Here is a 17,466-nt window from a genome sequence, read left to right as displayed (position 1 = left end):
TGGAGGTTTCCCAGCTAGAGATTAGTACAGTACAGTATAGATGGACTGCATACTTACTAGAACAGGGGTACGCAACCTATGGCATGCGTGCCAAAGGCGGCACGCAAGCTGATTTTCAGTGGGACTCACACTGCCTGGGTCCTGGCCACCGCTTCGGGGGGCTCTGCATTTTAATTTAATTTTAAATGAAGCTTCTTAAACATTTTAAAAACCTTATTTACTTTACAAACAACAATAGTTTAGTTGTATATTATAGACTTATAGAAAGAGACCTTCTAAAAACGTTAAAATGTATGACTGGCACGCAAAACCTTAAATTAGAGTGAATAAATGAAGACTCGGCACAGCACTTCTGAAAGGTTGCCAACCCCTGTACTAGGTGACTGAGGATATTGAGAGACAGGCTGCATTGTACTCATTTGGAGCATTCAAACAGCACCCCACCCCAAAAGTGAACTGGCAGAACCATCTGCCCTTCCAGAACTTCAGATCCCCTTTCCATCCCTTTCACCCCATTTGAAGTTGGGCCCTGAAAACAGACAGAATAGAGGGTAGAACCAACCAGAACTTGTCGTCATTGCATTCTACCTGTCCAGTCACTGAACCCTACATTGCTGGGTTTCAAGCACTTGGGGGAATGGAGGGGATGGGATACACACACACGCACACACACACAAAGTGCTTCGATAAGTGCGGTGACTTGTCCGTGTGCATGTCTTTGCTGTGCTATGTGTGGATTGCCTCGTTTGGGAGGGCACAGTGTACTATCCAATCACCACTGGAGGAAAAGTGGTTTGAGCTCTGGAGACAAGGCTAAAGAGATAGGGTAGGGGCAGGAGAGTGAGAGTTCTGAAGTCAGTGTGTATGTGTTTGCACAGAGGTGGGAGCATGACCTCCTGAATCCATCCAGACCTCCCAGTGCTGGGATAGAGAAAGAAGACAAAGATGGCATCACAAAACGGCCTGACAACCCCCTCCCCACTGGCCCACCGTCCAAGGCCCTGCCTTCCCTTGGGGAGGCTTTATGTATGCAGACATGAGCAACAAATCGGGATAAACTCAATGTACAGATTTCAGTGAAGTAAATAGAAATAAATACTTTATAAATATAATCTCAAACTACCATAACTTAATCTATCTTCTTTTAAAACATCAATAAGTTAAGAAGTATCAGTACTTAAACCTATCACTTTCTCTTCACATGGAAGCAATTCCTCATGACTAGTAATCTCTGATCTTTCAAACGCTCCTGCCTCCTTAAATTGAAGCCTTGCTTTAAAATAAAAAACACAGCTCCTGCTTTTGAGAGTTACAGGTCATGTGACACCAAGGTCACTCAATGAGGAGATGGGCAGAAGATCACATACGCACAAGAAATCATGACCAGGCTGTACCAGGCTTTTGTAGATACAACAGAAATTTTCCCAGTGAAGGTAAAGCAAGATGGATCCATTTGTGGAGCAGGCAGCTAGGGTGGTGGATGGCATGAAAGATTTGACGTTAAGATAAGGACTCTTGTATAGAACCAGCAATCTTGATCCTGCTGGCAGGCAGATGAGGTGGAGAATGGTTTTAGGTTAGATTCTCATCTGGGCTGTTCTCCTTCTGGACAGCTTGGATCTGTTTTGGAAACCAGGAGACAAAAGGAGTCAAAGGACTAGAAAAGGAATGCGGAGAGAAAGAAATGGAGGCAGACACTCTCCTTGTGAGAGACCCTGTCATGGAGGTAGAAAGGTGCCAGACAGACAGAAACTATGGGGTGAATTAACATCGGCACAGACCAGACAAGACCAGACCCATCCACAGCCCATCTAATCCATTTGTACCTGACAGGGGTCAGCATCAGCATTAATCAAAGAGAGGGTGGGTAGGTATGTTTCTTTATACAATGACTACAGGGAATTTCTGTTTATTTATTTATCTTCTTTTAATTCTACTACTGAAATGATGATGATTTGTTCTAGGGATTAGGGATCAGATCCTCAACTGATGTAAAACTGGGTTCAAAAAAGAACTAGATATGTTCATGGAGGATAGGCGAATCAATGGCTATTAGCCAGGATGGGCAGGGTTGCAAAACCATGCTCTGAAGTGTCCCTAGCCTCTGTTTGCCAGAAGCTGGGAATGAGCGACAGGGGATGGATCACTTGATGATTAACTGTTCTGTTCATTCCCTCTGGGGCACCTGGCATTGGCAACTGTCGGAAGACAGAATACTGGGCTAGATGGACCTTTGGTCTGACCCAGTATGGCTGTTCTTATGTTCTTATAAATAGTGTCACTCCATTGACTTCAATAGACTGATGCCTAGTTACACCAGCTGAGGATCTATCCCTGAAATTCTGTGTTTATTTCAGTGTGTGTGTGTGTGTGGGGGGGGGGGGGGGACGACAGTGTCCTTGTAACATTAAGGTGGCACAGTTGGAATCACAGTTAAAATGAAGTCCTAAATGCTGCACAAAACAATGAGGCCACCAGAGAAGTGCTTGTACAGCCTACCCCATGGTGTACCCCAATCCAGCTGGACTAAACCATCATAATTAAGGTTCAGAGTTGTGGAGAAACCCAGCTGTTCTGGGATATGGAGCAAAATTTTGTATTGTCAGTGGAGATAGAATAGAGCACCACCATGTTGCCCGCCCGTAATTTTAACCCCTTAAGATGCAGTGTCTGCATCTGCATAGAGTCCGTGAAGCAGATTGGGCTATATAAAGGCAGCATTTGAATTTTATAAGCAATGGTGCTGAGAGTAAGGAAGAAGATTTCAACATCCAATTTGAAATACAAATGGAAGGGACCAAAAGTAGCACCATCTCTTTGATAGAAAAAAATTAAACCAAGAGCCCTTCTCACAAGGCTACTGAGCTGAAGTGGATGGAGGGGAAAGAGTGTCTGGAAATTGCCCTATTTTGCTCATTTGATGCTGCCAACCCCTTGCAATAATGTTACAACCACCAGACAGCAGGCCTTGCTCCCTGCAGCTCCACCTTCAAAAATACATGGAAGATGCTTGATAACTGGGTAGGAAAAGGCATCACAGAGCAGATTTGGGGAGCAAGAAACCAAGCTGGAGGATCAAAACCAAGCTTCTGCTATAGCAGCCTAGAGTGTTACTAACAGGTTACCATTCTGTCTCCTTATGGAATGGTTTAAAATGTCCCCAGGTACCTTATGGATCCAGCTAGCAGAGGGTTAAATGCATACAGCCAGTCGTGCATATCCTTGTCGCTGCTTGCCTGCAGCAGGATTCCACGATGCTCGGTGCATACTGCAAACGTGTTGGGGGTCTGAAACAGAACAATGCCATGAATGAGTCCACAGGGCTACCTGAGATGACACTGAGCAACATGCAGCACAACTTGGAGCGTGAAGGGACATAGAACAGGACCCAGACGATGCCAGAGAAGACACTATCACAGTAGGCTACGTTTCCTTGAATGTGAAATTTCTCTGCTTTTCAGAACAGTCACAGATCAGAGCTCTGTTGTGGCTTCTCTGCAGAGGGGAGAGTGGATTCTGACACCATGAGAACATTTCTCATTTTTAAAGGTGCAATTTCATCCTTTGGCACCCTGTGCCGACATGGAAACTAGGTGTGAGCCATCGAGCAGCACAGGATCTCCCTAAAGCTGGCTCTGTGGGGAGTATTAGCACACCACTGTGCTCCTAGACTCTCTTCTCCCTTCACCACCATGTTGTGAACGTCGCTGTTCCTTTCACGTACCAGTTTCTGATCCCTATGGTTTTTCCCCATCCTCGGCCCAAAGCCATCACTGTAGCCCCTCCCTTTTACTTTTAACATGGTTTCAGACATGTGCTGCCGTTCTGGTTCTCCCCCTTGCACTTGCAGCACAGCCTTGGACACAAGCTGTGCTTCCCCTGTTTTGCCCGTGTCACGACCTCCAGCAATTACCTTGAGCATGGCCTGCTGGTCCTCACTGTACTCCACCTGAGCGGAGGAGAGGTTGAGGATGGCTCTCTCCACAGAATCCTTGTCCGTGTTGTAGATGTAGACATAGGGGCGCCTCACCACCACATAACGCTTCACCCAGCCATTGGTGTGAGGCTCGAGGAAGTGCAGGTAGCCTTTCTTTGAGACAATGGGACTGCAAAGGGCAAGACAGGGCAGCCTTATGCTTAGTGACTGCAGAAAACCACCCAGCGAAAGGGTTAAAACCCCAAGGACTTGTCCCTACTCTTGCTGTTTTGCAGATTGTCCCTCACCTCCTTCCTGCAAATCCCGCCCCCTCTCCCGATGCAGACTGCCAGCCTTGAACCTCCTGCCCTGTGACCTTCTTGTCACTTGGCAGCAGCTACTATGAACACCTTCCATCTTCCTGTGTCCCCAGCGAGGCTTCCAGCCATTTGAGAAGGGAGCTGTATGTGGCTGTACTCAGACAGGAACACCTGCCCACTCCAGCAGGGAGAGCTCCAGCCATGAGGGCATTCAGAGCACACTGACACCTCCTGCTTCAAATAAACCAACAGCTCATACCTCACTCGGATCTCCTGAATATCGGGGACCAGTAAGCGCTGGGTCTCTTTCTCATCTTCAGGCCCATGTGTAGGAGACTTCTTCTGTTCTCCCTCCACTACAGGTTCTGGCTCAGGGCTTTCTGCCCTGGAAGAGAGATGGGAGGTTCTGGAAAGGGAAGAAAGGTATTTAATCACAGTGATGCCTTCACAGTGACTTTTGCCAATAGCCATCTCTGATTTTCTTCTGAAAACTGGCTAAATTGGTGCGCATGAAAGTGACCTACTGATAGCAGTGGCTAGACCCAGGTATAGCTATATCCCTGTGGACATCCCCCCCTCCAAATCACTGTCCATGCTCGTCACTTCTGGCATTCAAACCTCCCGTGATGTTGGCACTGTTCCTCTTTTGCACAGAGACTGATGGTCAGGCCAATCTCATGGTGGGTTGGTGTCTGGACTAGCGATCAGGCTGACCCTGTCCATGTTTGTTTGGGCCTCAGTTTGCATTTCTCGGCCCTCAGTGGTCTGGCTGCATCTCTCTTACCTGACCTCAGTGGCGTTATACCGTCCTTCTAGCAGTGATGGACAGGTGGAAGAGGGAGTCAGGGTGGTGACACCAAGAGCTGGCATAGAGGAGTCTCTCAGCAGGGTCACAGACATTTCTGACAGCTGCAGGAGGAAAGGAATCATTTCCTGGAGTCACAATCTAATCTGAGCTATAGGACATGGGCCTGAAGGGCAAAGGCCAAAGTTCGGTCTGGTGAACTGAAGACAATGGAGTTTCACCTGCTTATTCGTAGTATGAATTTGGCTCTAGCTGGGTAACGAGAGCTCTCCCGTGCTGCAGAGACAATTCCTATTCCATATTTGCATGGTTACTGGGGTCTTTTAACGGTCACAGTGAACAGATGAGGGACAGCTTCTCAAAGTCAGTGTGATCCCTAGAGGAAAAGGGAGCTAGGCCGATATGACACAGTTGAGGGTGCTATATTTTATAGCTCTTGCCCTTTGGTTAGAGAAGATATTTGATATACTAATGCCCTTGATTCCCCACCTCCCCACCCCCAAGTTTACCAGCTAGGGAAAGTTGTACAGCCCCGCTAGCAGAGGCAGACTCCATGGACGGGGCAGGTCACCAGACCTTCCTTCTCCCCACATAGGTGATCTTCAGGGTAGGTCATCTGCTCTTTCCCATACCTTGCCTACATCTCCCTCCGTCTTCCTTTCCCTTCCACTCCTGGGTGCTCCCAATGGAAAAGACATCAGGGACTGGAAGGGTCAGACTCACTGGCCCCTGCCCTCCTGTGCTCTGCTCTGGAGAAGTAAGTGGGAGCCAAAGTGGGAAGCTTTGTCACAGTGCTGACACTGGCCTCCTTCTGGAGCTGGCCCTAGTCCTGAGGTCCCAGAGCACCGGTGTTTCTAGGCTGGTAGCTGGGGGGTGGGTTTCTGGAAGCCGCTAGATTCACAAGACTGATCCCGCTCCTTCTCAGTCCCATAAGGGAGGAACTGCAGTCAGGCCAGGAGACAGATATTAGGAGAGGCAACTTCTCCTCCCATCCTTCTCTGCTCAGCCAAAGCAGAGAGAGACGTGGAGGTGGTAATCTTGTGGAATGCAGCACCATGCACCTCTCTAGTAGTGATGACTGTGGCATGCCATCAACGTTAGCACACAAAGCATGCTTAAAGTGGAGTGAAATGGCACCCTGAGGCCTTGTTCACATACCAGTGGGAATCTCCTTCTAAGACAGGGGTTCTCAAACTGGGGGTCGGGACCCCTCAGGGAGTCATGAGGCTATTACATGGGGGGGGGTCACGAGCTGTCAATCTCCACCCCAAACCCCGCTTTGCCTCTAGTATTTATAATGGTGTTAAATATATTAAAAAGTGTTTTTAATTTATAAGGGGAGGTCGGACTCAGAGGCTTGCTATGTGAAGGGGTCACCAGTAAAAAAAATTGAGAGCCACTGTGCTAAGATTCCTGATGCAGGCCAGGCCAGGAGCTTAATATCAGCAGGTGTCACTGTCTGAGCAGAACCTGCACTTCCATACTGCTTATCACATCATTGTCAGAGGCAGGGAGTGCTAATGGTGCTGGGAAGCTGGTCCTACCTTACTCTCGCTGGCGCTGATGCAGACATGGCTGTGACTGTACTCCCTGTTAAATGTATGTGTGAGAAGACGCAAGCACTGCAGGGGAAACAAAAGGCAACATCCAGTTGGCAAGCAAGACCTCTCCCCATGAACACGTAAACATCTTCCAGTCCTGCCAGTGACTCTCCCCATCTGCCCTTCTCTGCCAGTCCTGAAATGCGCGGCTCTGTCTCAGCTTCCTCAGGATAAATATTTCAAAGGCAACATTCTGCTGATCAGGAGGAACAGCTGTGAGCACCAAATCCATCTAATGGATTCCCCTGCTTGCCTCAGACCTTCCATGAATTCTCCTTCCACATCTCCTGCCCACTGCCTCCTCCCCTAATCACTGCCCCTGCTGAAACCCTCCTCCATGCTGTCACCTCCTTGCACCTTGATGAGGGCCACTCCCTTCTCTGTGGCCTCCCATGCTTCACTGCAGCCTATGTAGGATGCTGCTGCTCATTTGCTCCCCAGCGTCTAGCCTTCTAGAGAGGCTGGCTTGCTGCAATACAATACCTTGACGGCAAGCTCTTTCTGCCTCTCGCTGGGGGTCTCCAAGGGCGAGTTCCTGCCCTCTGAGGCACCATCTGCTGAGAGTGGAGAGGAGACACAGGAAGTGCTATGGGAGTCGGAATCCTCACTGGAACATGGGGACAGGGACTCCAGGCCTGATCGTTGGGTCGTCTCCAGTTTCTCACGTAGGAGCAGGTAATGTCTCGTCTTCTCAACCTGGACAAAGACATTAACTTTCCAGTTCAAGTGTCTGGCACTTAACTTCACTTGCATTATTCCCTTCCCACTGCATTGCCTTGTTCAAACACACGGTGATGAGTACCTTGGAGAGAACGAATGTCAAAGATCCTACATGGGCTACTATGGGAACACTTTAAGAGGACGTTATACCACAACTATCATAAACTCAATAAAATACCTACTAGTGGCCTACCAAAAAAACTCAGTTACCTAGCTTTCGTAACTGTTGTTCTTTGAGACGTGTTACTCCTGTCCGTTCCATGCTAGGACTGTGCACACTTACGTGCACGGCTTCCAAAGATTTTTCTTAGTGGTATCCGTAGGGCCGACTCTGGCGCCTTCTCAGTTCTTTCGTGCCATTGACTCTAACAGTGGGGTAGGAGGGCAAGTCATGGAATGGACATGAGCAACACATCTCAAAGAATAACAGTTACAAAAGGTAGGTGACCATTTTTACTTCTTCGTGTGCTTGCTCATGTTGATTCCATGTTAGGTGACTCACAAACAATATCCCCGGAGGTGGGCTCGGCATTCATGCTTGTGCTGCTTGCAACACTGCTCTGCTGAAGCTGGCATCATCCCAGGCCATGATGGTGTAGTGGGACACAAAAGTATGCAGTGAAGACCAGATGGTGGCTCTACAGATATCCTGGATCAGTACCTGCGCAAGGAAGGCCCGCTGACGAAACTTGCACTCTGGTGGAATGGGCAGTCACAATGGCTGGAGGCGACCCCCCCCCCCCATAGCAGAATCTGATGCACGCGATTATCCACAAGAAGATTCTCTGAGTGGACATGGGCAGACCTTTCATCCTGCCCGCCACTGTGATGAAGAGCTGTGTTGACTCAGTGAAGAGTTTGGTCCTCTTGATATAGAAGGCTAAGGCCTGCCTAACATCCAAAGAGTTTAACTGACACTCCTTGTTCATCTTGTGAGGCTTCAGAAAGAAAACCAGTAGAAAGATGTCCTGATTATTGTGGAACTGTGACACCACCTTAGGTAAGAAGGCTGGGTGGGGATGCAGCTTGACCTTTTCCTTGTAGAACATTGTATAAGGGGGTTCAGATGTCAACGCTCTAATCTTGGAGGCCCTGAGAGCCAAAGTGATAGCCACCAGGAAGGAGACCTTCCATGAGATGAGCAGCAGAGAACACGAAGCCAGAGGCTCGAAAGGCGGGCCCATGAGCCTCGCTGGCACCAGGTTTAGGTCCCAAGGAGGAACTGGATCATGAACCTGCAGGTATAGCCTCTCCAGACCTTTCAGGAACCTAATTGTAATGTCATAAACAAAGACTGATCTGCCCTGGACCGGAAGGTGAAAGGCTGATATGGCTGACAAGGAGCCTTGGTGCTTGAGATGGAGCAGGTAGTCCAAGGTGAATTGTAGTGATGACCAGGAGGGAGAGAGACCTGAGCCCGTGGCCCAATAGGTGAAGCACTTCCACTTGGCCAGATAAGTTGCCTTGATGGAGGGCTTCCTCCTACCCAACAGGATATGCTGGACTTGGTCCAAGCAGGCCTCTTCCTCTGCATTCAGCCATGCAGAAGCCATGCCGTCAGATGCAGTGATGCTAGGTTCAGATGGAGCAGATGGCCTCAGTTCTGTGAGAGCAAGTCCAGTCGAAGCGGGAGCTCTAGCAGGGTTGCCACCAAGAGGTCCAAAAGTGCTGGCGAGGCCACACTGGAGCTACCAGGATGCCTTTTGCTTTGTTCCTCTTGACCTTCAGTAGGACCTTGTGAACCAGGGGTATCGGCGGGAAGGCGTAGAGCAGTGTTCCTATCCAAATGAGCAGGAAAGCGTTGGACAGGGAGCCTCTGGCTAGCCCGCGAAACAAGCACAACTACTGACACTTCCTATTATGACTGAACGCGAATTGGTCCACCTGGGGAGTCCCCCACTTTCGGAAGATCATGCTGATGATCTCTGGGTGGAGTGACCACTTGTGGAGAGAGAAGAAGGACCTGCTGAGGAGATCCGCCCATGCATTTCAGGTGCTCAGGAGGGTCAAAGCATAGGCATTGACTCCATGGGAGCTCTGGGGCTGGAGCACCCACGGGGAAAAATTAGTGGGTGCACCGCACCCACCAGCAGCCAAGCTCCCCACTCCTCCCTCTTCCTCCCAGTGCTTCCTGCCCCACAGCTGCCTAACAGCTGTTTGGCAGAAATTAGGACTTTCCAGGAGGGAGGGAGGGAGAGAGGGGGAGGAGCGCGGACATGGCGTGCTCAGGGGAGGGGGTGGAGAAGAGGCAGGGCAGGGGCAGGGACTTGGGGGAAGGGGGTGGAATGGGGGTGGGGCGATGGCAGTGCAGGGGCGGGAAGAGGTGGGGTGGGGTGGGGGTTAAGCACCCACCAGGCAGAGGGGAAGTTGACGCCTATGGTGCAAAGCCTCGAGATGAATGGCATGATGCTCACAGAAGTCCCACAGGTGAAGAGTCTCTTGACACAGGCCGATGAGTGGGCTCTGTCTTGCGTGTTGATGTAAAACATTACAGCTGTATTGTTCATTAAGATCTGTACCACTCTGGTCCTTAGATAGGGGAGGAATACCCGGTAAGCCAGGTGTATCACCTTGAGTTCCCTGACATTTATGTGGCGGGAACAATCCTCCTGAGACCAGAGGCCTTGGCCATCCCGGATCTGATTTGTTGGAGACCAACATTACCGATGGGAGTGGAACTACGAAGGGGACCCCATCCAAAACAGCTTGCGGTTCCATCCACCAAGACAGAGATGACAGGACATTTGACCACTAAGTCCAAATTGTGTCTGTTGGGAGAGAAGACCGACACCAGCCATGTCTGTAGAGATCTGAGCCGTAGCTGCGCATCAAGCCACGTAGGTATAGACTGCCATGTGACCTAGCAGCTTGAGGCATACCTGGGTAGTCATGAGCGGGTGGGCTCTGACCTGCTCGATGAGATCCAACATAACTCAAAATTGGGACTCCGGCAGGTAGGCTCTGGCATGGGTGGAGTTAAATACTGCTCCTATAAACTCTATTCTTAGAACGGGAGTCTGAGTCAATTTTTGTTTGTTGATAAGCAGGCCTAGATCCTGACATGTGGCTTGTATGAAAGAAAGGCCACACTGCACCTGGTCCTGTGACCCGCCTCTGACAAACCAGTCACTGAGGTATGGGTAGATCTGAATGCCTCAGTGCTTCAGGTAAGTGGCCACCACCACCATGCACTTCCTGTATCAGACAGGAGGCGCTGCAGTCTGCTCTCCCAGTTAGGCTGTGGATAACAGCCGGGAGTACAGTCCTGGCATCATAGGGAGCCCTCATGGGTTCCAGTTTGGCCAATGTAGTGGCCATTGACCTTGCAGCCAGACACTCGCTGCAGGGCCGGTACCGCAGTCATGGGCCAAATGGAACAAAATCCCCTTCTGATTCTGAGGAGGAGTTCTCTCTTGGGGACCACGGTGGCACTAACGGTGCCTCTCACTGCTGGCTATGGTGCAGGGCTGAGCGGTACTGAGGGGAAGGTGACCGGAGGCAGGGATACAAAGATTGGTGCCGCATCGGAGACTGGTGTCAAGTTGGTGGTGAGACACGTGGAGAAGGAAACCAAGGCATCGGAGTTCAGGAACAGGGCATCAGTGAGCGGCGGTGCGATGACGGTGATCAGTGCTGGGAGGAGGGCAGCCAGTACCCGGGAGATTGGGACTGACGCTGTGAGGTTGGTGATCTGTGTCTCAGAGCTCGGGATCAGGAATGTGGGGCTGGGAACCAGGCACATGGGGTCAGAGACCACAGATGCGGTGCTGGAGACCAGAGACTTGGAGTTGTGCGTTGGTGTCAGGACTGTTGTGAATGGTGATGACCAAGCAACACTGGGGCAACCCCATGGAAGGCTTTCCTTTGGGATGGGGAGGTCTTCACTGGCTCCACCAGTGGAGGGAAGTTCCGTGGTGTATGCGGCACCAGTAGGGCCATGAGGTCCCTGGCCACTTGAAAGACCTGCGGCACTGAGGGCACCATAAGGCATATGGGACCCCTGCTGCTGCCTGGAGTCAGAGGCAGTTCCTGTACTGGGCTCGGAGCCCTGGGCAGAGAGGCTGCACCTTTCAGTCCTGACAAAGGCAGATGGGCCAACATGGGTCCTTTGCCTGCCGCCTTTCCCGTCCTTCTTCGAGACCAGGGAGCGCCCATGTTCAGCGCGCTGCTTCCTGTGGTGCTTCTATGGCAACGGCAATGGTGAGCAGTGCCGAGCTGAAGCCAGTGCCAGTGGGGCGCTCCGAACCAAGGCTGAGGTACTAGGCGCTGAGTCGGAGCAGGGGGGTTCCAAGGCTGGTCTAAGTGCTGCCTCCATCAGAAGGGCTTGGAGACGAATCTCTGTCTTTTTGAATAACAAGGAGCCCGGTGGCACCTTAAAGACTAGCAGATTTATTTGGGCATAAGCTTTTGTGGGTAAAAAACCCACTTCTTCAGATGCATCAAAAGCTTATGCCCAAATAAATCTGTTAGTCTTTAAGGTGCCACTGGAATCCTCATTGTTTTTGTGGCCACAAACTAACATGGCTACCCCTCTGATGCTTGACACCATGCAAGGCTCTCTTTTTGAGTGCATGCTGTAGAACCCTTACAAATTTTGCACTTCTCTTTAACATGCGATTCCTCCAGACACTTCAGACAGCTTGTGTGGGGGTCACTGAACGGCATGAGGCTTGTGGCAAATGGCACATGGGGACTGGGGCATGCCTAAGGGGACTAATGACTATTCTAACTTAACTAACTCTACTTAAGGTAATTATACAAAACTATATACAAAAACTATGAAAGGTAAATCACTAAGAGCACTTTGCGAATCACAAAGGGAGAAAGTCGTTCCAGCAACCATCATGGGCGGTAAGAAGGGACTGAGATGGCACAATGCCAGTGGTGCCTCATATACCAGCGCATGAGCACAGGGCTCCAGGGGGCGCCAGAGCCAACCCTACAGATACCACTAAGGAAAAAATCTCTGGCAGTCGTGTACGTGGGTGCGCACACACCTAGCCTGGAATCGACATGAACCATAGAAGATTAGGGTTGGAAGAGACCTCAGAAGGTCATCTAGTCCAACCCCCTGCTCAAAGCAGGACCAACACCAACTAAATTATCCCAGCCAGGGTTTTGTCAAGCCGGGCCTTAAAAACCTCTAAGGATGGAGACGACACCACCTCCCTAGTGTGAAAGTAGAATGAATTATATTGTAAAAATAAGAATGGATTAAAGAAATGTTGTATGTACCTTTAAGCAGAAATAAGAAATGTTGAAATACAGATGCCAGGAAAAGAAACATTAGGCATAAACAATGGTGCTAATGGCGAAACATTAACAGAAGATGGGTAATAGTTAGTAAGGAAATAAGATATGCATGCCTAGCCCAGGTAAACTTATCTGATTCTGCTTCCTTTGTTATCTTGTTAAGTTCTCACCCTTTATCTATATAAATAAAATAGTTTGTGTCTTGCATGGTGCTCACATTATCTGGGTGTTATTAGCAGAGCGCTGTGCTAATAAAACAGAGTGGTCTGACAAACTGTGAGTCCTGAGTTTAACTTTGACACTAGGTAACCCATTCCACCCAACTAGTGAAATAGTTTTTCCTAATATCCAACCTAGACCTCCCCCACTGCAACTTGAGACAATTGCTTCTTGTTCTGTCATCTGCTACCACTGAGAACAGCCTAGCTCCATCCTCTGTGGGAAACCCCCTTCAGGTAGTTAAAGGCTGCTATCAAATCCCCTCTCACTCTTCTCTTCTGCAAACTAAATAAGCCCAATTCCCTCAGTCTCTCCTTGTAAGTCATGTATCTCAGCACCCTAATCATTTTCATTGCCCTCTGCTGGACTCTCTCCAATTTGTCCAAATCCTTTCTGTAATGGGGGCCCCAAAACTGGATGCAATACTCCAGATGTGGCCTCACAGGTGCCCAATAGAGGGGAATAATCACTTCCTTTCATCTGCTGGCAACGCTCCTACTAATGTATCCCAGTATGCCATTAGCCTTCTTGGCAACAAGGGCACATTGTTGACTCATATCCAGTTTCTTGTCCACTGTAACCCCCAGGTCCTTTTCTGCAGAACTGCCACTTAGCCAGTTAGTCCCCAGTCTGTAGCAGTGCATGGGAGTCTTCCGTCTTAAGTGCAGGACTCTGCACTTGTCCTTGTTGAACCTCATCAAATTTCTTTTGGCCCAATCCTCCAATTTGTCTAGGTCACTCTGGATCCTAACCCTACCCTCCAGCATATCTACCTCTCCTCCCAGCTTAGTCTGATCTGCGAATTTGCTGAGGGTACAATCCATCCCACTTGGATTAATGAAGCAAGCACTCGAAGAAGAACATAAGAGACCTCTGCACAGCCCTCCCTGCTAAAGCTTCATAGGTCCAAACTGCCACAAAACAGTGCTTGATCTCTGCAAGAGAAGCCATGGGGATGGAGTCAAATGGCAGGAAAGTAGCACCAACAGTTGCATGTTGTATCCACTTCTAGTGTATCTCAAAGGCAAAGCATCAGACACGCCTTAGTGGACATGGGTAGGAGAAGCTGCCAGTTAAACAGGATGTTTGACCTTGCATTTGGCCATTACAAGTCAAGGTCCATTGGTTGACTGAAGTTCCTGGCAATAGGTTTCTAGGGTGCAGTCTTACCTCTTGTAGGAGGCTGAGTTTCTCCAGTTCCCACTGATGATCCAGGATGAGGCTATCACTTCGAGGTCTCCACCCAGCCAGGTTCTCCTCACCCCGCACGTATGCAACAGAGGTGTCCAGCACACGCCTGCGTCGTCTCTGCATACCTGAAGGAGAGAAGCTCTCCACTTTAGAGATCATTGTTCATGCCTTTAGATTGGAGGCTGCGGCTGGCAAGATGGAGAATGGCCTAAGGTGATGCACATCTAATTGCAGACATGCTCCATATACCTGCACTGCAGCATGGTAGTGTGTGTATGTGTGTGTGTGTCAGATTTTGGGGAGATAACAACATGCATAGACTAGCCATTCTCCGTCTCCCCCACACCCACTATGGGACTGGATATGCTGGGTTGCTGCAGGTGCTGACCTTCACAACCTGTCATCTAATGAAGACAGAAAGGGCCACACATATTAATCCCCTTAAGCCAATGGCATTACACCAGGGATGGATTTAGCCCCCAAAGTTTAAGTCCTTTTTAAAAATAAGCAGCCAAAACAATCCAACCCCAAAATGAATCCCAGAGGTTTTGGTCCCCTTTAAGTTCCAGCAATGGAGTCCCCATGGGGAAAATAACCCTAAAGCAACCCAGAGGTAGAGAAGAACTTCCCACCTGGACTGCCGGCATCAGCCACACGGCAAAGGCTGAGCTCATACACCCCAGTCACACGGTTACTGCAAGCAAACGGAAGGCAACAGGTTACACACTGCTGAGGGCAGATGCTCCTCACACAGCCCCTCTTCTGAGGGAGGCAGTGGCTGAGAGGTGGCATCTAGGGAAATGGGGCTCAGGTCCCAGCTGTGACAATGGTGGGTGTGCCCTAGTTCTCATTACAAAGCGACTAGCCAGCGATAACAATGTGGTACATAATTCATTAGAAGAGCGTTGAACAAGCTCTTGCTCTGGCAATGTCCTTCAAATTCTCCTGAATGTTCATACTCATGTGGTGGGGCCTGCAGTCCTGGGACCGAGTCCACTTCTTGCTCTCTAGCACATTGCGACAAAGGGTTAGTAGTGCATTAAACACCCTCAAGCGATTCTTCTTTTCTCCCAGGGAAAATCCCTGGGAGCCCTATGCCTGCCTTCCAGCTGATCTCCTTTACTCTCCCACTCTCAGGTCAATGCCGGATGGACTAGTCTAGCTGAAAAGGACTGGACACTGGTCCCTTCAGAGCCCATCAGTGCTGCCTCTGTGCTGGCTGAGTGGCTAGGTGGAGATCATGAGGTATTTCCTCTTCCTTGCCAGCTTGAGAACAGCAATCCTACAGCCCCAGCACACTGTGCCACTACTAGATAACCAGGTTAGCCAGCATCCTCCCATGGAACACAGTATCTGGATCCTGGGGCTGTTATAATGCACTGATTTCTCTGTTTCCGGACAAGGGAGGAAGGAAAGGAGAGAAAGATAATTATAGACCATCCCAGAACCTCAGCATTAGTCCCTGTTCTCATGTCCCTTCTGGCAGAGAACAATGCACGTGAACACGCAGCACTGCACAATCACCAGGAAACACAGGGCCTGATTCTTCATGACTTTGCACTTTGTATAATCATTTTCCCCTATGCAGTGAGTACAATCATTTGCCCCATCCAGATCAGAACGGAAGCATTTCACACTCACCCACTGTGCACAGATTTCACTGTCTACACAAGGTGTGAGGCTGTGGGGAACCAGGTGCATGATTTCTAGCTGTGCCAGACAGAATATATTTCCTGCGATACCCTTGTTAGAGGACTGCACTTGACGCAGCTTGTTCAAGGCTATGTTACCAATCCAACCCCTCAGAACAGTCTATGCCATTTAGTTTCTTACAAACATAACAAAGCCCTCACCCCATGCTCTGGGTGGCCCAGCAGAGTTTCATTCCACAATGCAATAGTATGATAGAACAGACTGCTCTTTCAACCCTAATCAATATACACCAGCAAACAAAATAAATTTTTCCAGCCCTGAATCACGCCCTCAAGACATTTTTGCAAAAAGAAATTCTGTTTTAGTTAATAAAGTTCAGGTTTTTGTCAAAAAAAACCAAACAAACTTTTGTTTGGTATTTGGTAATAGTTTTAAACCAAAACACTTTCTTGATAAAAACCTGAAAACTTTCAACAACAATGAACAAATCTTTTCCATCAACCTTTTTTTGCAGGAGAAAATAATCATTTCCTGGCCAGCTCTGGTTATCCCGCCCTCTGCATGACAAACACAGAGCTCCTCTGGAATCAATTACATCAATAAATCAGGATCCTCTGATCAGGAACCTGCAGTGTGTGGAACTAGTTTATTCACTTAATAGAGTGGTAAGGGACAGATTTGCAAAAGTATTTGATGCAGATAGAAGCCTAGTGGGATATTTAAAAGCTGCTAGGTACCTAAGTACCTTTGAGGACTTGGGCCTAAGTACCTTAGGAAGGTTTGGGGTGACCAGCACTATGGACAGCTAAGACATTGTCACTGTTAATAACCATTGCTAATTATTCTTCAGTGTCTTCCTTTCTCCTTTTGAAAAGGAAAGAAGATTCCTCTACCTCTCCGAGGCTCGCAGGCTCCCGCTGCCAAAGAGATTGCGGATGGAGCGAGATGCTGGAAGTTTGGCATCTCTGGAGTAGAAGACCATGCAGAAATCTTTGGTGATCACAGCTGGCTGGGTGCAGTTCTCCATCTGCAGTAGGGTGGAGAAAGAGGATGAAGGGAGAATTATGGAGACGGCTCGTAATGAGGCTAACATCAACTCCTCCCCATCAGTTTGAGTGAGGGATGACAGCGTCTGTAATGTTAGTAAAGACCACTGTGTCTGAGTGGTCCATATTCAGAGAGACGAGCACACTGTGACTAGACAATGGCGATTCCCTGGCTTTATCATATGTCATCTCCTAATATACATGCCTCAAACTATGAGGCCGGCCATTCTAGAATGACTCAAGCATGCCCAGGGAAAGTGGCTATCAACTGGGGGATTACTTCTTTCCTGCTTTACACTTGGGACTTCGCAAAGGCCAAACTGCCTACTGTATAAAGAATATTCAGCAGAGGGGTGTGGGCTTGATTCTCCACTGCGCCAAGCCATTCTGCTCCCTTGGTCCTGGGTTTCTGCAAGAAGATTTCCCCACCACTCTGATAAAAAGCTTTTGGTTGGGGAGGGCCAACCTTAGAGAAAATGCCTGTCCTCACAGAGTTAATAGCCTTGAGAAAAACTAGGCCTAAACCAAGCAAGGGCACTTTAAAATGGCAGTGCCTTTTCAGGAACATGCTCAATGAATGTTAAGTAGCCCCCTGCCTTACCCCTGCTGCTGATTATAACCAGCCCTTTCTTCTCTGTTACATGCAGTGACCTTCTTCTTTGTGTTCCTAACACCAGCTGTCTAGTTTTCAGCGTTTCTCCTTCCAGATGCTGCCCGGAGCTAAACTTTCCACCTACCTCCA

At 49.1% G+C, this 17,466-nt stretch overlaps 1 protein-coding gene across 21 annotated transcripts in view; it reads right to left on the bottom strand.

The window, feature by feature from the left end:
• Positions 1 to 343: 343 nt before the first annotated feature.
• KIF1A (kinesin family member 1A) overlaps positions 344 to 17,466 on the bottom strand; it is a 184,794-nt gene continuing 167,671 nt past the window's right edge. For all 21 annotated transcript variants that reach the window (XM_039488160.1, XM_039488167.1, XM_039488169.1 and 18 more), the window contains 10 exons: positions 16,572 to 16,705; positions 14,658 to 14,719; positions 14,005 to 14,150; positions 7,126 to 7,338; positions 6,586 to 6,663; positions 5,021 to 5,145; positions 4,496 to 4,642; positions 3,914 to 4,106; positions 3,169 to 3,287; positions 344 to 1,620 (listed from right to left, as the gene is read on the bottom strand). In XM_039488160.1, the coding sequence (XP_039344094.1) occupies positions 1,578 to 1,620; positions 3,169 to 3,287; positions 3,914 to 4,106; positions 4,496 to 4,642; positions 5,021 to 5,145; positions 6,586 to 6,663; positions 7,126 to 7,338; positions 14,005 to 14,150; positions 14,658 to 14,719; positions 16,572 to 16,705 (1,260 nt within the window). In that variant the 3' untranslated portion in view covers positions 344 to 1,577. The remainder of the gene's footprint in view (positions 1,621 to 3,168; positions 3,288 to 3,913; positions 4,107 to 4,495; positions 4,643 to 5,020; positions 5,146 to 6,585; positions 6,664 to 7,125; positions 7,339 to 14,004; positions 14,151 to 14,657; positions 14,720 to 16,571; positions 16,706 to 17,466) is intronic.

Source organism: Mauremys reevesii, linkage group 9 (assembly GCF_016161935.1).
Source record: "Mauremys reevesii isolate NIE-2019 linkage group 9, ASM1616193v1, whole genome shotgun sequence".
Classification (NCBI taxonomy): domain Eukaryota; kingdom Metazoa; phylum Chordata; order Testudines; family Geoemydidae; genus Mauremys; species Mauremys reevesii.
The sequence above is the reverse complement of the archived record's forward strand: the minus strand, read 5'-3'. Positions and strand labels throughout refer to the sequence as shown.